This window comes from Necator americanus, chromosome III (genome assembly GCF_031761385.1).
Source record: "Necator americanus strain Aroian chromosome III, whole genome shotgun sequence".
Taxonomy (NCBI): domain Eukaryota; kingdom Metazoa; phylum Nematoda; class Chromadorea; order Rhabditida; family Ancylostomatidae; genus Necator; species Necator americanus.
In genome coordinates, this window is record NC_087373.1 from 12,153,734 (window position 1) to 12,171,007 (window position 17,274).

A 17,274-nucleotide genomic window follows, 5' to 3' on the forward strand; every position below is an offset into this window, starting at 1 on the left:
AATCTGAGGACTTCGCGGTAAAATCTGACTGTACCCAGAGATTAAGCAGATGCGTGCAGTAGAAAGACGGTGTCATACAAATTACGAACTATCTATGACCCAGAACCAACATCTGAGATGGCTAATAGTAACACTATGGACATGAACAACCTGGAAAAAAATGATGGCGAAAGAAGAAAAAGAACTATTGATGAAACCTGAAAGAAGCCTCATACCAAATATCGTTAGATTATGTCTGGATCAGTCGGACTCGTCGTCTTCGTCTGACGCCGCTTCCTCTGCAGCATTTTGTGGAGATTCAGTGCTCCTTGAAACCTCCCCGCTACCGCTATCTGCCATTGCCTGGCGCGCCTACAATGCATTAGAGATTCATAAATCCTTTGCGGCTAATAGCCCACTCAATGTGAACCAGATAAATCAAAACCAGCAAGGAAACTTCATCTGCTAATCGAACCTTCCATTCGGCTGTAAGGCGGGCTTCTTCGGCTAATGCTTCTTGCTCGATTTCGCCTCCTAGGAGTGCCGGTTCTTTAATATGCTTTGCAAGCGGCTTTGACATCCTGAAATACTTTGGTTCTACTGCTCTATATGTTTCAGGTAGGAGGATCACAAAAATGAAACAGCTGGAAAGGAACTTTTGTCCAAAACAAGGTTACGAGAAACGCTGCGCTAAATAACGCTGATACGACTAATTAAATTGAGGAAATAGAAAAAGAGAACCACTCAACAAGTCCCAATACACATTTCATGGAAAATGGTTCTGGAAATGGCATCTCTGCATCTCTTGCTAAGTTTAGAAGGCATGTGTCAACTAAAAAAGCTCATAAAAAAAGTACTGAGTTGCGTTAAGCATCAGACAGAGCTTGAAGCCTTTGTGTGCAGCTGTACTAGAAAGAATAGCCGCAATTAAAAGTAAAATGGTGCAAAACATTTGAGATTGTGGTAAAAATGTGAAACAACGGAGGATGAGGTATCTGGCTACAGTTTCCCGCAAAAACTGTTCCGAATTATTCGCGAATCTGACGAAATAAACACCAATGAAAGGATCTCTAACACCCGTTATTGATACATTTGGATACAATTAGAAGGCTCTTCATCTCGACTTTGTTGACTTTGACTTTGCAGTTTGCCACTCGAAAATTCTTTCACAACCTTTTTAATTGATCTGTCTTTAGACGACTGCATAAAAAGAAAGTGTATTGCATCTATAACGTGGCGACTTATGAAAAAATAGATGCAACCGGTTCCTCAATAAATACACCTAGAACTGTGTTTGCATGTTTGTATAAGGAGTTTTGAAAAGAAAATAAATGGGCTGCGCAAAATAGCGCAGAGGTATCGATTCGTTCCGTTGCATAGCAAAGATGAAAGTTGATATCTAGCCAAGTACGGCTAAGTACGAAGATTACTTAACATAACGCAACCAAAACTTGGTAGTTTCCACACAAGATTTTAAATTCGTGGGTATAGTTACCACTGAAACAGAAAAGAAATGAAGAGTACTCAATTGAACATTTACTTTTGCAACTTTGTATGGTGCAAATAAAAAGTTGAGTTCGGAAAACCATCAATATTGAATGTCGTTACAGTATAGCCCATAAGTTGAGCTAAGTCAAGTACACAGTACTTTTTGTTACCCAGCAATTTGAAAAACCAACTCTCGCGTTAATTCAGTAGACTAATTACGGAAGAAATCACTTCATTTAAATTTTTACACGACGAAAAATAAGCAACACGGATGATGCTAAAACCAATGTCATTATCAGTAGTTAGAGACCGCTGTGATTGAGTGATCAGGATTTGGAGAAAGGAATCAGACAGAATTTTCTAGGAAAAGAACAATCAAATATTGAGTGATAAAGAGAAAAATTATTCGCAAAGTGTATTCTGGTCTGTTCAATAAATATCACTCAGGTCGCGCTCATAATGCGAAATAAACTGTATTGAGAAAAAAGGAATCTCCGACGCGGTTCCTAGTTAATGAAGGAGGAAACTTCAAAATAGAGAATAGATGAAAACGCCCAAAAAGTGAGGAATATGGCAATTAGAAATACTCACGAGAAGGCCCTGAAACGTTTGCAGGGCCCAAAAACACCTCGCAACTTGTCATCGACAAAACAAAAACGTTTGTCCTTCGGATCGAAGAGGTTATTCGCTCGGATGTACTCCCACATTTTTGCAATAACCTAGAATGTCGCAAATGAAAATTATCAAAGCCTTAAAAAAAAAAAAAAACTGCTGCTAACTAACTGCTAAACTTACATCACATCTTTTCATGAAGCGAGCTCCTACAATACTTTGCAACTCCTCGCTAAGTAGGCATAACTTCGTCATGCGCCCAAATTTGCCAGAATGATCTCCTTTAGGTGCATTTTTGTCCTTTTTCTTTGACTATAAAAATTACAGTAACCAATAGTAGTGCCAGAGTGTGAGTAAGCAAATAATCCGCATTTGAATAGGCTTTAACATATAGACGATAAGAGTGCAGAGTCAGAACATGGCAAAAAGCAACAAACTCTGTCTGTACGGTCCGCAGTTTTTTTAAGGATCTGAACTGCCTTGTCAGCAGCCGCTCGTCGACGATGTTTCACCGCCGTCATAAGGTCCACGTCCCCTACATCATCGTTAAGCTATAAAGCAGCACATTAATTGATCATCCTAAGTATTTGCATCACATAATCATCTAATAGAAGGAAACACCTTTCTTTTATGAGATTTCTTTTTCTTCGTCGAGGCTCGTCTGTCATCAACAACTCCTTCATCAGAAGTATCGCTTTCAGTGTCGGATGCAGCAGCTTTCTCGGCCCTAGAGATAAGATCAGAGCGTGTTGAAAAAAAAAAGCATTGAGAGGATTTAAACAAAGCATTGACTCTCACTTCTCTCTGTCATTTCCATTGTCTGCCGTGGGAGCTTCTTTGCTCTTTTCCCTCCTTTCGATAGTTTCTTTTGTCAACTCATCTACTTCTTTCCGATAGTTGTCAAAGTCTTTGTTGAATGTCGACTAGAAAAGAATGCTGGAGAAAAAGCAAACAAAGAAGAAGTTGAAGAAAGTGGTGGAGGCGCGCATACTTTGAGGTGCGCACGAATCTTTGAACTTGTCAACTTCTCGAGGCCTTCGGAATCGATCATTTTTGCGATGGCATCCATGGCAGCCTCCCGGTCGACGGGAAATGCGTCCTCATCAGAAGACGACATTCTCAAAATAAAATCTCATGCTCCGTCGATAGGAAACAGCTAGGCCGCGAAATAAGATATCCCATTGTGAGGAAATTGAATGGAAGGGAATGTATCACAAATAATACTGCTAAAAAAAAGAAGAATTTCATGAGGAAAAAAAGACACACGAAGAACAAAGGAACCTACAAACGCTTTAAAAACCATCGAGCTATTCAAAATAAGATATTTAACAAAGAAGCATACTAAAAAAAACAGTGAAAGGCTGAACTAGTTGAAGCTTATCTTGGAACTAATCCCAGCGGCCGAAGTAAGCACAGTCAGTTTCGGAGATAACATCGGAAGCGTCCCATAAATGTAAACAAGGACGAGACGCTTAAGGTTTGCGAAGAGGTTGCAATAAAAATACAAAAATGCAGTAACAAAATATCCTTAAACGAGAGGTAGTCAGTTTGAACACAAAAATTCCAAAAGACTATATAAATGGAGTAAGTAACCAAGAACACAGCACGCCAAGTAGACGGTGAAAGCACGAAAAAAAAAACGAACAGAAAATAAATGTGCTGAGAACACACTGAGTACTCAAAAATAGAGTTGACAACGACGACACGTTATGTAACTTTCCCAATGAATTTCATACAACAAACAGAAACACAAAAAGCCAATAAAAGTTTTAAAAAATAGCACCAACAAAATACTCGTTGAAATCCACGTAAAATTATGGCAACCATTACCGACAAGCGCGCGCTATTGCGAAACTAGGGCGCCAATTCAAATACTGTGCGATTTCCACTTCCACACCAGCATTTTCGTTTGTTCCAGGCGGGAACCTGGTGCGTTAGGTTGATTCCTTTTGAATCCATGTGATGCGGTAATTTTCTCTTTGGGACTCATTTTGTTACCTCGGTAAGTTAGGGGGAAGGGGTGAGGCTACTCAGTGTCTTTCGCAATATTTTTGAACAAAGCGGATTCTCGATACTTGGTCAATGCATGTGGCATCGAAGTTGTTATTTTTTTTTAGTATAGGTGTGGTAGCTCTCACCTTAGTGAGTAAGCGCCTCTGTGAACGAATGGTTGTTTTGAAATTCGGCATGCAAAGTGCTTTTTATGACAACTCATATTTCAGATCAGATTTCATCCCAGTGCTAAGCTCGTGATGAAAAATGGGCAAGAATTCGGTTAGTTCCGTAGTTTTCATGTTCATTTCCATAACTATGCTTTCCGTATTTAATATAGTCAGCAGCGACTGTGTCTAGTCGGGCGAACGCGACGCTTTTGTCGCAACTTCCGCTCTTTCTCTGCTTATCATGCGCACCCTCTTCCCCTGTTGTGGTCCTTCAAAGAAGTGTTGTGCGTGCCCTTTTGAACAAATTCGACGCCGACGACATACTCGGTTAAGTAAGACGCCGATGACGGGAACAGCAATGGTTTAGAATGGTTAGAACTTTTAAAGTCACGGTAACAACTAGTATTTCTTCTTTCTCTTCTACATCCCTGATGTTTGACTTTAACGGAGCTACAGCTGCATGATTTCTTTTAAAAGGGAAATGATTGGCGTCATCTGAGTGTTTGCGTTTTATACGTGTATAAGTTTTATAACTGAGACATTCAGCGATTGCGCATTATTCGTTTCCTATGGTTGGAAGTATTCGAGCCAGAACCGCTTGATTCTGCTGGCATTATTGATTATTCGACTGTTCGAATAAGCATATTCTTGAACACTTTCGAGCACTTGTTGGTGTGCATATATTTGGCCCCTCTATTACTGGCTATAGAGTAGATCTGGAAGATTCAGATACAAGCATACAGCTTTACGAGTTATGACCAACAACCAAATTGGTTTAGAGTTGAACACGTCCATTTTCCACCCGTTACCTTATTTTTATTCCAGTGAAGTCAAAAACACTTCAAGTTATTCACTTTCACGAGTGATTTGTTATTCAGCTACAATATTTTCCAGATACGGGTGAAGTACAGCTCACCACTGTTCAGAAAGAGCTGATTAAGGAAACCACTACCTCTGAACCAGCTCCTAAATCTGTTCAAGGTCTATACTCCCAAGTCTTGTTTTTTTAATGCAGATAATTTATTAGTGTTATTTGTTAGGGTCTGCACCAACAGTTGCAAGAGACGCACAACTTAGGAGAGCCGTGTACGACGCGATCGTGCAGTTATCAGATATTGTTTCGGAAGATGCTCTCAAAATGCTTGTGAGATACCTTTAATAGTAACTACAAAGTGCTTAGTTAATTCACTGGACTTTCCAGCTTCCATTCCTTCATTGTACCGCTTGGGATGAAGTGATTGAAGAACGCTACCTAGGGAGTCCACGTTTGTGTGGATTTCCCGTTTGTGGTGAAATCGTCGAGGCCCGCGTGAAGAAACAACGATATCATATCGACAGAGCAGCATGCAAGGTGGGGTGAGGGATATGTTATGAATTTTCTTCTAGATTTTTGAGATGTACATCTTGTAGATTTACGAGCACCGGTCTGAAACCGATATGTACTGTTCTCGGTTCTGCTTGTTACGGTCTGCATCTGTTCGATCTCAGTTGCCCGATGAACCGCTTTGGCTCTCAGGAAATATTTCGAAGAGAATGAGTGAGTGTGAAATTGCTTGGTGTTGCGTTTCGAAACCACATATTTCTAGTACAGGTTCCACCTACCGCACTGAAGGTCCATCAGAGTTAGGAAATCAAGGAAAGAAGCGTGAAATCGAAATCGTACGTGCTGCTGAAGAGAAACTAAATGATCTTATTATCAGAGAAGCGGAGTCGTCGTCACAATCGGAAGCAGAAGATGAGGAGAATGAGACAGTGAGTAGCAAAGTTTAGTTTTTTAGGACGTGCATCAAAACATCTTATATTCTTTCGCTCTGGTGGGAATGTTGCTTTTTTTTAATCAATCATTAGTCTTCAGGATGTCAAACATTTTCTCGATGGGGTTAGCAACATTCTTGGGGCTGAGCAACTCGAAGAAAGCACTCAAGAAATGAAGAATACAGCTCCTCCTAAAGTCAGCCCTAACGCTAAAATTCGACAATCATCGAGCAAATCCCCGACAGTCGTCATTTCTGCAAAAGCCCCTCCTGTCATTCACAATCCAAGGCTCCCAGATCCACAGATGTCCAGTGAGCACACTTTCACACGTGCTGAAATAGAGAAACTTTCAAGACTGAGGTGAGGGTGTGATACAAGTCAGCATCGCGGCTTCTTTGTGCTCAAAAATTAGCATAAATTCAGGTCAAAGTACTCAGGACGTGGAAGTAAAAAACCAGTTCTCGTTGATCCGGCCCCGCTAACCCCTTCAACTTCTAAAACTCACGTGAGTTTTCAAACCTTCTGTCGTTTTAAATGGATCTATAATCAATTGCCTTCTTTAACTTTTACTCTGTGGCTTTTTTCAAAAACTTTGTTCTGAGTTATTTTCTGTGCACGTTTTCTGCGCCTATAGTCACTTATTTTTAGCCGCTGGATGGAATTGTAGCGGATCCTCCCAAGCCATCTCAAGATGTTGATACAAATAGATCGTGCAATGAAGCAAAGTTCATCGAAGATGCTCGAGTTCTTTTCAAGTGATTCGCTTTTTAGAATAGACGTGAATTAGTGTGAAATATGTTCTTATTATCAGGATTCGTTTATTTATTATTTATTTTTTTATTCATTAGGTTTTATTTACAGAGGATGGGTAACAGACCGAACACGTCAGCTCCTTCGATCAGGTGGCCTTTGTTTATCTGACACAACAAGTTCGGTAATGAAACAGTTCTTTCGACCCTTCAGTGATGACGTAACAGAAATGGTTAGTAAGAGTAGCTTCGTAGCTTTACCTTTAAATGCTTCATTTTTCTGTTTTTTTTTAAAGGATTTTTCCATGTTTTTCACTGTTTTTTTTCATGGAAAACTATTGTAATTTGGTGGAATGATAATCTTCTAGAATGAGTTTGTATTGCCAAGTGTCGACTCGATTGACGTGCGAAAGAAACGTCTTCACATTTTCCTGGAGTCTGTTAAGAAACCGTAAGTGAGACTACATCTGTTAGCTTTCTATACTCGTTCTTATTCGATCCGACTGCTCTGGTTTTTGCAGAAAAATGAAAGATGTTACTGGTGCTTTTTGCCACGTTGTAGGTTGCTTCCGCTCGTTGAGCTTTATCGTTTTTTTTTTGTGCATCTTCCCATACTTAATCATCTGGGAGTTCTACTCTATTCTATTAGGAATAATAGTACTAAGATTTTCTGTCTTTGGACCTTAGAACGCAGCATATTTCTTGGATTATGCATATCTGTTGTGCGCATGATTTTGTATCTTCGGATACATAACGCAGAAAGTTGAGTTTCTCTTGTTATCATGCTGTTTTTTGGCGTGATTTACCATGGAAGTAGTTCGTTGATAACTGAAAACAAAGCTAATCTATGCTCCCGAGTACGCAACGGCCACAACCTCTATGTGGGATTTTTATGTTATTCATTCGATATTTGCATTCTACGTCGACTTTCCACTTGCTTTGCCTTAAGAGTACCTGTCTTACACCCAATCTATCTACCATTATCCATTTTATTTCAGCAGGTCAACATGAGCTTGTTTGCTGATAGATACACATTCCATTATTCTATCAATGAGCTTTTTTTCCCATATTTTTCGACACCAAGTTTACTTTATTTTATTGTTTCACACCGTTCTATCGAAAAACGTTCAGATTGGCTGTATATCAGCGAGAGCTGGAGTTCTCTTTTTCGGAATTCAACTGGTTGTATGTGCTAGCTGCCACATTCACCTTGGAAGCTAATACTATTACGAATTTCTCCAATGATGTGCTCAAGCTCGTTTGCGCTCTGCTGCTCAAATTGTAAGTCCTACTGAGGGTACGAGTCTCCTCTTTTCCTTTCTTAAACATTTTTTGAAGGATTTCTTTGCTGGACACGTCTGTAGAAGACTCTATATTCCCCGAAGGCAAAGTGGCGGACAGGTTCGTACGCTCACTAGCTAACCTTGACGTAGATTTGAAGACTTTCGACAGTATAATTTCGGAAATTCTCGGTGATGAAAAGATCTCCGTTTAAGAGATTTTTTCCTTATTTTAGTAATGTAACAGAAGTAGGAATTTCTTCAAAGAAAATGTTATGTTGTCACAATTTCCTACTGGATGTAGTTCTTTATGTTAATGATGATGTGTACAGTTTTTCAGTTTAGTGTCAAGTTCCATGTACTCCAGAATTCTTCTTTTTTGTGAATTATTGCAGGCATTTTTCATACAGAGCTCTACTCACTTCCTATTATTCGTAGATTCTTCAAAGTGATTTTGTATACTACGAGTAAATCAGCTGTATCCAATGAATATTCTATATATCTTGCATATTTTCTTAAACCGTTAATAGTATAATGGTTGCTGTTAATTGCGTGGAATCAGCAACAGCTGTTACTGATTCCACGCAATTCACGCGTTAAAATTCGTGTGCTGGTCAGTCGTGAATAATAACGAAAAGGGATTGCTTGATTCTAGGAGATTTAACTAGGACTAGTCAGTTCCTTGACGTAGTAGATTCAGAAGACAGAGTTCGTAGAGGATAAGGTTTGTCCAAAAGAACTGTTATAACGCGATAATTACAAACATTCTCAAACATAACTGCAGACAACGAGAAAAGGAGGAAACAATGTTGGTAAGGCACAATCAATCAAGATTTGCTTGGTGAGTTTTATTACCTTTGGCGCATTTGTGCTTATCAAACTTTCACTGATAAGTGTGATTTCTTCCTGTCATTTGATGATCGTTCACTTTGTTGCTTACAGTTGAGTCAAAACGACACGAAGTACGGACAGTTGCGTGAGCGGGTGCGCTCGGAAGCGGTGCGGTGGAGACAGCGGTTGGAATCGATGTGGGACCATGACGAATTGCAGAGATGGTTGGCAGTAGCGAGGATTCTTACACGATTCCAACCGCTACGCTCCACTGCGCCGCTTCGAGCCGCAAATGTCCGTGCTTCATGTTGTTTTGACCCTATTATACATTAACAGAAAACTATCCTTGTTAGAAATTTGAAGGAAGCATTACTTCTTTGAAGAAGTCCTTGTACCGACTGCGCTTTTTCTTGTTCTGCCGTTTTGCACTCTCTCACTGGAAAGATGCACACGGACAGATTGCTGCAGTTTCAAGTTCGACGGTGCTTAGGACAGCATACCACGAATCTGACGTGGTGAGGGAATCCGCGGGAGAACCTAGAGATTGGGTTGTAGATTGTGAGGCCCGGGGCGATTTCGCTCATTTCTTCCTAAACGTAAAAGACTGCGTTTGCGCTTCATTTCCTACAAGGTAACACCTTCGAATGCGGCGCTTCTATGTACGCATTCCAGTCCCACCAGCAGTCTGTCCATTGATTTCACTTGAATGGCCACTCGCACGAGGATGCGGCGCGTGCACGAGGGCGTTGCAACTGAAATCGTCGTAAGAAACGGCGCCTTCCTCGCCAATTTTTTTTTACGACGATTAGGGAGAGAGCGGAACCACCCCGAATGCCGCAGTCTACGACCTCATCTCTAGCTTTTCCTGCGGATTCCTTACCACGTCTTTAAAGACAACATGCCACAAGTTGACGATTTTGGCGTCTCTGTATGAAAAGATATTCGCGATAGCGATGCGTCACGAATATGAGTGCGATTACGCTCAATTCTCCTGAAAAACGGCGTGCGAGGCGGGCTTCTCGACCGAATTTCTAACCAAGCATCGACTAACGCGTCGCAAGAACAGGGATATGACCTGTGTCTGGGAGAGACCGGATTATCAATGCGCCGGTGACATTGTCTCGTCCGCTCGCTATAAGGCGCGGAGCGTATACCTGGGCTCAAGCGAAACGCTGTTAGGTGCCTCGTGGAAAATTCCATCGACAACGCAGTTTACCGTTTTTCAGGAGAATTTTTTAAGGAGTTTCTATACGGGGGTCGTAGAATTAAGGGGAATTCAACATGATCGCGCCTATGCCTTTGATCCAAACCTCTGCCCGTATCCTTTCCCCGATCGAGAAATCTCAACAACAGAAATTTTGTAGTTCTGCTTTTAAAGGCATCACCTCACGAATCAGGGGTGGTTGGAGAGTTTCTGTACGGGGTCGTAGATTATGGAGAGGAGGGTGATTCCGTCCATTTCTTCCTAATTGCCGTAGAAATGGCCATGAAGATGCACAGGGCTTGCGCGCTTCAATCGTGGAAAATAGCGCGCCGGAACGCTCAAAGCCGTTTCTTCCGGGCCATTTTTTACGGTAATCAGGAAGAAATGGACGGAATCACTCTTTTCTCCATAATCTACGACTCCGTATGGGTGTAACTCACCTGAAACCCGCAACACCCCAGATTCGTGGGGTGATGCAGGTTTCAGGTGAGTTGCGTGGGGTAGTTATGGTAATTTCGTCCGGGCGCCAGCAATGCTTGTGCAGCTGGGGAGGAGCATCGGGACTGAGTTAGTGTCATATCAGACGAGAGATTCGCAAGCGTAGCTGTGCACAGTTACCCGGAAAGGCGGCGAAGTGCGGTCGAACTGTTCTTATCTACGATACAACATCTCATGAGCTAGGTCAAGTACAGGGCGCTACGGTCTCGGAGGTTATTGGGAGCAAATAATAATGAGGGAAACGTTCAAACAGGATGGAGTATATGGATCCTATTGACAAAAATCTAATCAAAGTCTTCTGGCTTAAGAGATGCTTTGGAGAGATTCCTTTATGATCTTTTCAAGATTTACATAATTCGTCCCTTTGCTCCGGTCAAAGCGTTTTTAAATACAACTGTACCGGTTTTCAGGTAGTTTTGACCCGTCTGTTTTGATTCTTGACCTAAGCGAATTACATTTATAATTCGAAATTGATTCCGATCAAAATTCGATCAGAATCAAATCCGGCACTGATTTCTGCACTGCACTAAGGGGATCTTTGGTCTCCTAATTAAAAAAAGAAACCGTTGCGGTGGAATTTGGGCCGAGGTCCCTGTGTCTGCTGATTTTAGCGGTGCTGCAGGGCCAAAGTATGTTTAGGAGGGACTGTATGAATAATCGATAACAATTGTAGTGTTTTTCTACGTTCACGAACAGAAACGAGGAAATTCGAGGTCGAATAAATATTTTTTGAACGTTTCGAATGTGTTGAGGGACTAGTTTTCAGACCTCGACCTAAAACAAAACAAACGACTGTACCATGTATTAATATCTTATATTTTTCCTCTATTCTGACATTTTGTTTCTTTTTTGTTCTTGGACGTTTCGTATCAAGAGCACTAACCATCCACTATGAGGACGAACTGTTTCCCCTCTGCTCCTTCGTTGAAGATTTCCCTGCGTATTTTAATGGAATAGTGGATGTGAATTTCAACAGAAAAGACAATAAAAAAAGAACTGAAACTGAACTCACTGAAAAAGACTTTTAGCTACATTTCTTCTCATCACGTTTTGATCAAGGAGCATTTTTTTTCTAGAAAGAAGGACCACTAGTTAAAACATCGGATCTTTTCGGCAAAAACGTCGGATCATCTCCGTCTCGTCATTGGAACACCGACCTTGTATAGGAGCTGTGGATCGCTGTCTGGAGTTTATTCCCATTAATAATATTAGTCTTGGATAACCCTCAAATAAAATTTTTTAAATTTAAATCTTAAATTGGAACTGAAGCGTTTTTTTTCTATCTCTCACCGAGAGCGACCCACACCCGTGTGTGGTGCATTATCCGCGGTTACAGTACCTTTGTTCAACAATCTCCCAGTCCTCTCTTCTTCAAACCTCAGCATTACTTAATGTATTTATGTTTTCTTGTTCTGCCAACGAAGTTCTGGTGAAATTTCATTTATAGTCTGACGTTTCGGCATCTTCATGTTTATCAAAGGCGTTTCTAGCAGAAATTTCTTCCTCTTGATCTGAAAACGTGGAGTTTATTACAAGGTCATTTTCATCATCTCTTTTTTGCGTGCCTGTTTTCCCAACCACATTTTGGTGGAAATAAAGATAGCAAAACAAGAAAATATGAGTACACTATCTTCGTTTTTTCCATCTGTTGCTCCTACTAAGTTTTTTCCTACATTTCTAGGTAGCCAGTATCTTCTTTTGGCACGGTACGTGATAAATAACCAAATAAACACAAAACAAAATAGAACGTGAACAGGATCAGGTACGTAGCTGCGTATTGTTCCATACGCCTAAATCCGTGCGACGGACACGTATCACCTCACTCTGCGTCGTGAATGTGTTAAAGACTGTCCTGCAAACTCCTGTATCTCAACAATTACTAGATCAGTAGCATCAAAATGATCAGTTCATCTAACGAAGCAACTCTTTACACCCGAGCGAGTAGCGGACTAGAAAGTCTTGAAGTGAACTTATACACTTGAACGGATGTAAGGTATCGTTTCGTCGGATAAAATGATCAGTCTACGCTGCCATGATCAACTACTCTCTAAAGAGTATTATTTTCGGTGTGACATTTGAACTAAGTCTCGAATCTTACTCGCTGCTGGTCCAATACTGGAATTAAGCCAACATCAAAATTTCGCAAAAGACTCCCTTCATAGTGAAGTCATCGTTGTAGGGAACTACAGCCGTACCAACACAACCTTACACTTGCTGGAATTGCACAAAAATGGTTGTGTCCGGAGGGACGCGTTGGGGTCTTGGCTCGTTATTGCAGATCCATGGGGCTAGCAAAGGTCCCACCATTGATGCAACTGCTTACGCAGCTGTAAACCATTGAAACGCTGACAGTGAGGCGGAACGACATCTGCACAAATTGTGCCCCATGATTTTGAAATAAAATAACCATGAATTGACTGACCATCCCTGTTCGTATGTATTGATAGGGAATATTTCATTTCTCGCATGCAAATGAAAATTACCAGGATACCTCCCTCAAACGAGAAACAATCTCTGAAATTTGAAAAGAATTAAAAAAGTAAAATATTTAAATAAAGTGAATAATTATTTTTTTATAAATAATAATATAGTTTATATAGGAATCGTATGATTTGAATGATATAAAAATAATATAATTTAAACACATAAACTCAAGCAAGAATTAGAAGCGGATAACAAAAGATCCATTAATATGCGTTGATACATGCACAAACTGCTATCCGACATTTAAAGGCATCACTTCACGAATCTGAGGTGGTACGGATTTCAGGTGGAGTATTCGTATACGGGATTGTAAATTATGGAGAGGAGGAGGGGGAGGGATGATTCCGTCCATTTCTTCCTAAATGCCGTAAAAAACGGCCCGAAAGATGCGGTTTCGAGCGTTCCGGCGCGCTATTTTCTACAACGAGTCTGATTGAAGCGCGCCAGCCTTGTGCACGCGCAGCATCTTCCAAGCCTTTTTTACAGCAATTAGGAAGAAATGGAAGGAATCACCCCCCTCTCCATAATCTACTATGCCGTATACGAATACTCCACCTGGAATCCGTACCTTCTCTGATTCGTGGGGTGATGCCTTTAAGTGCGTTTCTATTGACTTCTACAACGGATCAAATGCGCAGAAGTCAAGTTTTGAGTTCGCACAAGCCCTAAGTCTTTGTTTTCCAAATCCTTACTCTTCAAAAGCAACTAATATGTGTGTATATATTCAGTGGATAAGTCAAAAATCTTTTTTTAGTTTCTAAAGCATAGTCCACAGAGACATTTTCTGGAACAAAAAAAAAAACGCTCTGCTGGTAATCGAAATTTTTATCTTATCGAATATGGCGACTATTTCCTCTTATCTGGCGGTAGATATAGATATGCTTTCGGATTGCTACAATGTTTGTGTATCTTTGTGTAACAGTAAAAAAGTGATGTGAATGTTTCGTGAAAAATTTCTGATGGGATTGTGAAATCCTGAAAATTTTTGAATCCGTGTTTTTTGTTGTTTCCGACGCTTTTCTGATTTTAAAGACAGTGAGAACTCTTTGGCTGCTTTAAAATCGAGTTCTTATACTGTATTTTGTACTGTATGCCAGAAGTATACCCTACTATTTTATTCTTTCCACGCATATGTACATAGTTATATTTCTAAATCAAGCACCTCAGCAAATTCCCAACAAGTTCTTTTCGACAGTCCTCACCTCAGAGTCATTCCCTGACTAATCTGGCTCCAATAACTTTTTTCCTTGTTGTCTTCCTGAGTTTTTGATTAAGTGATTAGAGAATTCTGTTGTTTTTTCGAAGCTGTGCCCCTTTACTATAAAAGAGTCGATTATTGTTAAAGTACTTCCTTCTTGACATCTTTTCTTCTTGAGAGGAAAATTTTTGGAGGTGTTCTTATCAAACATGTGTTTTTATCCCACCATACTTTTACTGGCATACCTTACCGTTGCAGTGAAATAAAATGAAATAAGGTAAAAGTTATACAAGAAGCAATATTGCCTATATTTTTCTGATGACTTTGTTCTGAGTCGTCTAAGTTGTAGTAGAAGCTGTATGTAGTTAGATTTTGGAAATTCTTTATCTTGAAGATTTTGACTTTGCGTTCTTGTAATGTGCTTGTAGGATATGCCATTGGGAATTATGGAAATAGTTAGTATTGCTCGCGAAATTTTTGCTCGTTCTAAAGTTGAGCCTACTTCAACATTTAATTCTGAGGATATATTTGATGTGAACAAGGGGAGAACGATCAGCAGGTGGTTCTGAAATTTGATTAGGATTATCTTCAAAGATTTTCACTGTTCTGGACGGATTTTTTCTTTGGAGACGAATTTTAGGATGGAAACTAGGAGCTCGTACTGTACTATCATCACTCTACTTTCTACCCAACCTTCTTTGGGTCATTTTTTTTCCTTTCAGCCATTCTCAGACTATGATTATTCGGCAACGTTTATCATTCTCTACAAAAAAAGGGATATTCAGCCTGAGAGTACGTTCACTGCTTCTCAGGTACGGCAGCTCTAGTCCACCGTACACTGCCTGTACACTATCCCATAATTGTCCGCATCTCGATAGAAATAGGGGGAGCAGTCCGGATGATGTCTGTAGATGATGTCTTCTGAGTTATCGTCGGTATGTAGTAAAATTAGTGGTAAATGTAGTCGGTGCGAACCTTTGTTTAACCGGGCGACCGAACAACGCGCGCTCTCTCCACACCCACACACACACACCACACACATACACATACACATACAAGCATACACACATACACAGATAGTCGGGTCAAAACGACGTGAAGCACCGCGCAGTCGCCGCTGCGCTCCACCGCACCGCTTCGAGCGCAACCGCCTACGCAACTGCTCGCTGCTTTATGTCGTTTTGACTCTACTAGACGCACAACTTTGACTCCTTTATAATCTTTTCAGATGAGATGATGACACACCGGGATCCAACAAGCATTGTACTGAAGGTAAGCGAAAATGGATCAGAAAAAACTATCGCAAGGAATTTGTAGTTACTAGCTACCAAGTCAGTGCAGTTCTAGGTTTTTTTTTCACAATGCAGCGGTATACCACTTGTTTTGTCAGATTGACTGAACTTTTTTTTGAGGAAACTTTTGAAGAAAGGAACTGAATTTATCAGCTAACACTATAAGAATTCAAAATAATCGCTGAAATTAGATCTACCAAGTGATGATCATCATTGCGGTTGTCCATGTGCTGTTTACAGATATTCGAACTGCTTTGTTTGCTACTCAGACTTCCCCTATTTCTTCGGCGTATGTTCAATTTGATGGCGGAATCTGTCTTTCTGGTTATGATGACGCTCCTTCGCTCGGTTTATGTTCTTGATTGGGGTGAAACCCAGTTTGGTTTATGTCAGTATAAATCCATCAGACCAGAGCTTTTTCGGCCGTACCGTTGCTCGTCTTGACTTATTAAGGACACCATCGGCGAGAGTACAATCCATGGGTGGTTGTCATGGGGAATCAAAAACAACGCTTTGATCCATTATCCCACGACGATTAAAAAGCATACGGCAGTCAGTGCGTTGAGTGCCGCAGCAAAGCCAACGTAAACTTCTGAACAGTTCAGTCCATCGTTAAGTAGTTTTTGGTAGCAGAAAAAATCCCACTTTAAAAGTAAATGATCGACAAATTAATTAGTACTCAAATTTTTGCTGAAAAGAAAAACCAAAATTTAAATTCTAGTCATGACCCTGTATCTTTTAGTACTATCTATTGGAATTTAATAATAATATATGAGAGGGGGATTTTAATTTGTTTAAATATGGTCGACGACAGACATGTTCAGCCGGGAGAGCGCGACGCGTTGGTCGCAACGCATGCTCGTTTCTTGGTTGACATGGACTCTCCTCCATCACTCTGCCCTCGGACGCATAGATCCGGTTAAATACATTTGATTCTGACTATACTTGATGTCATCTCTTTCTCATAAAAACTCCTATATGGATTGAATTTCGAAAGTTTTTTTTAAAGAATCATATAAAATACTGTTGTTTTCACTTGTGGATTTCGGCAGTATGGTTACTGCCATTCTTGGACCAAAGGTACTGTCTCTTTATTTCCAACCGAATGCAGATTCGGGTGCCCACCAACGTCGACAGCGATTCCTGGGCAGTTCGTCGAGAAGCAGCTGTAATTTCTGGCCCAGAGATCGAGTTCTTGTTCTTTGAGCCCGAATTTTTTTGAACATCAATGAATGAAATATTTCTGAAACGAAAAAATAGGTTACAATTGCTAAAAAGGAGAGCGGAATTTCAAAATATTATATTTTTAGTGTTTGTGTGTGAGATAAAGGCAACTAATAATGTCTTCGATTATTCTCGTGCAGTTTTCTTCGGATAGGCTTCACCAGTTCCTATGGGACCCTTTTCTTCCAGATTTTCGTGATGTGTCATAATGAATGAGAAATGAAGAAAAAACATACATGCATAGATGTTTCTAGATAAAAAAACAAAACCACCATTATTATTCTTCATTCTTGGTGGAACAGCAGATTGTTCTTTGCAAAAACAAATTGCTCCAAACTTACACATTTGGTTGTCTGGATTGAAGCTGCTGTGATTTTAATGGCCTTCTTTGAACGAAAATATCTCAACTTGAAACGAGGTCCACCCGTAGTAGATAGAATTTCTACTATCGATATATTTTCCTTGCAAAAAACTTGCTGATTTATTCCGGTTCCCCGAGAAAATTGTGCGTTTTAGAG

The 17,274-nt window shown here is 40.4% G+C and overlaps 2 protein-coding genes across 4 annotated transcripts; one reads left to right on the forward strand and one right to left on the reverse strand.

Moving 5' to 3' along the window:
- Positions 1 to 133: 133 nt before the first annotated feature.
- Positions 134 to 3,196, reverse strand: RB195_009347 (uncharacterized protein; the record flags this gene model as incomplete). 2 transcript variants are annotated; one of them, XM_064189864.1, is made up of 10 exons in its annotated part: positions 134 to 150; positions 216 to 235; positions 269 to 351; positions 455 to 560; positions 2,059 to 2,186; positions 2,263 to 2,391; positions 2,517 to 2,630; positions 2,701 to 2,806; positions 2,878 to 3,002; positions 3,071 to 3,196. In XM_064189864.1, the coding sequence occupies 10 exons, from the start codon at positions 3,194 to 3,196 to the stop codon at positions 134 to 136; spliced, it is 954 nt and encodes a 317-aa protein (XP_064047447.1). The 2 variants fall into 2 exon arrangements, with proteins under 2 accessions (XP_064047447.1, XP_013300058.1); XM_013444604.1 differs by lacking the exons at positions 134 to 150; positions 216 to 235 and having other exon boundaries at positions 241 to 351.
- Positions 3,197 to 3,802: 606 nt separating this feature from the next.
- Positions 3,803 to 8,240, forward strand: RB195_009348 (uncharacterized protein; the record flags this gene model as incomplete). 2 transcript variants are annotated; one of them, XM_064189866.1, is made up of 15 exons in its annotated part: positions 3,803 to 3,845; positions 3,998 to 4,008; positions 4,302 to 4,353; positions 5,136 to 5,222; positions 5,282 to 5,385; positions 5,443 to 5,592; positions 5,652 to 5,778; positions 5,833 to 5,993; positions 6,097 to 6,356; positions 6,420 to 6,501; positions 6,645 to 6,751; positions 6,858 to 6,978; positions 7,114 to 7,196; positions 7,877 to 8,026; positions 8,084 to 8,240. In XM_064189866.1, 15 exons carry the CDS (start codon positions 3,803 to 3,805, stop codon positions 8,238 to 8,240), a joined length of 1,695 nt encoding a protein of 564 aa, XP_064047448.1. The 2 variants fall into 2 exon arrangements, with proteins under 2 accessions (XP_064047448.1, XP_064047449.1); XM_064189865.1 differs by lacking the exons at positions 3,803 to 3,845; positions 3,998 to 4,008 and having other exon boundaries at positions 4,332 to 4,353.
- Positions 8,241 to 17,274: the final 9,034 nt, after the last annotated feature.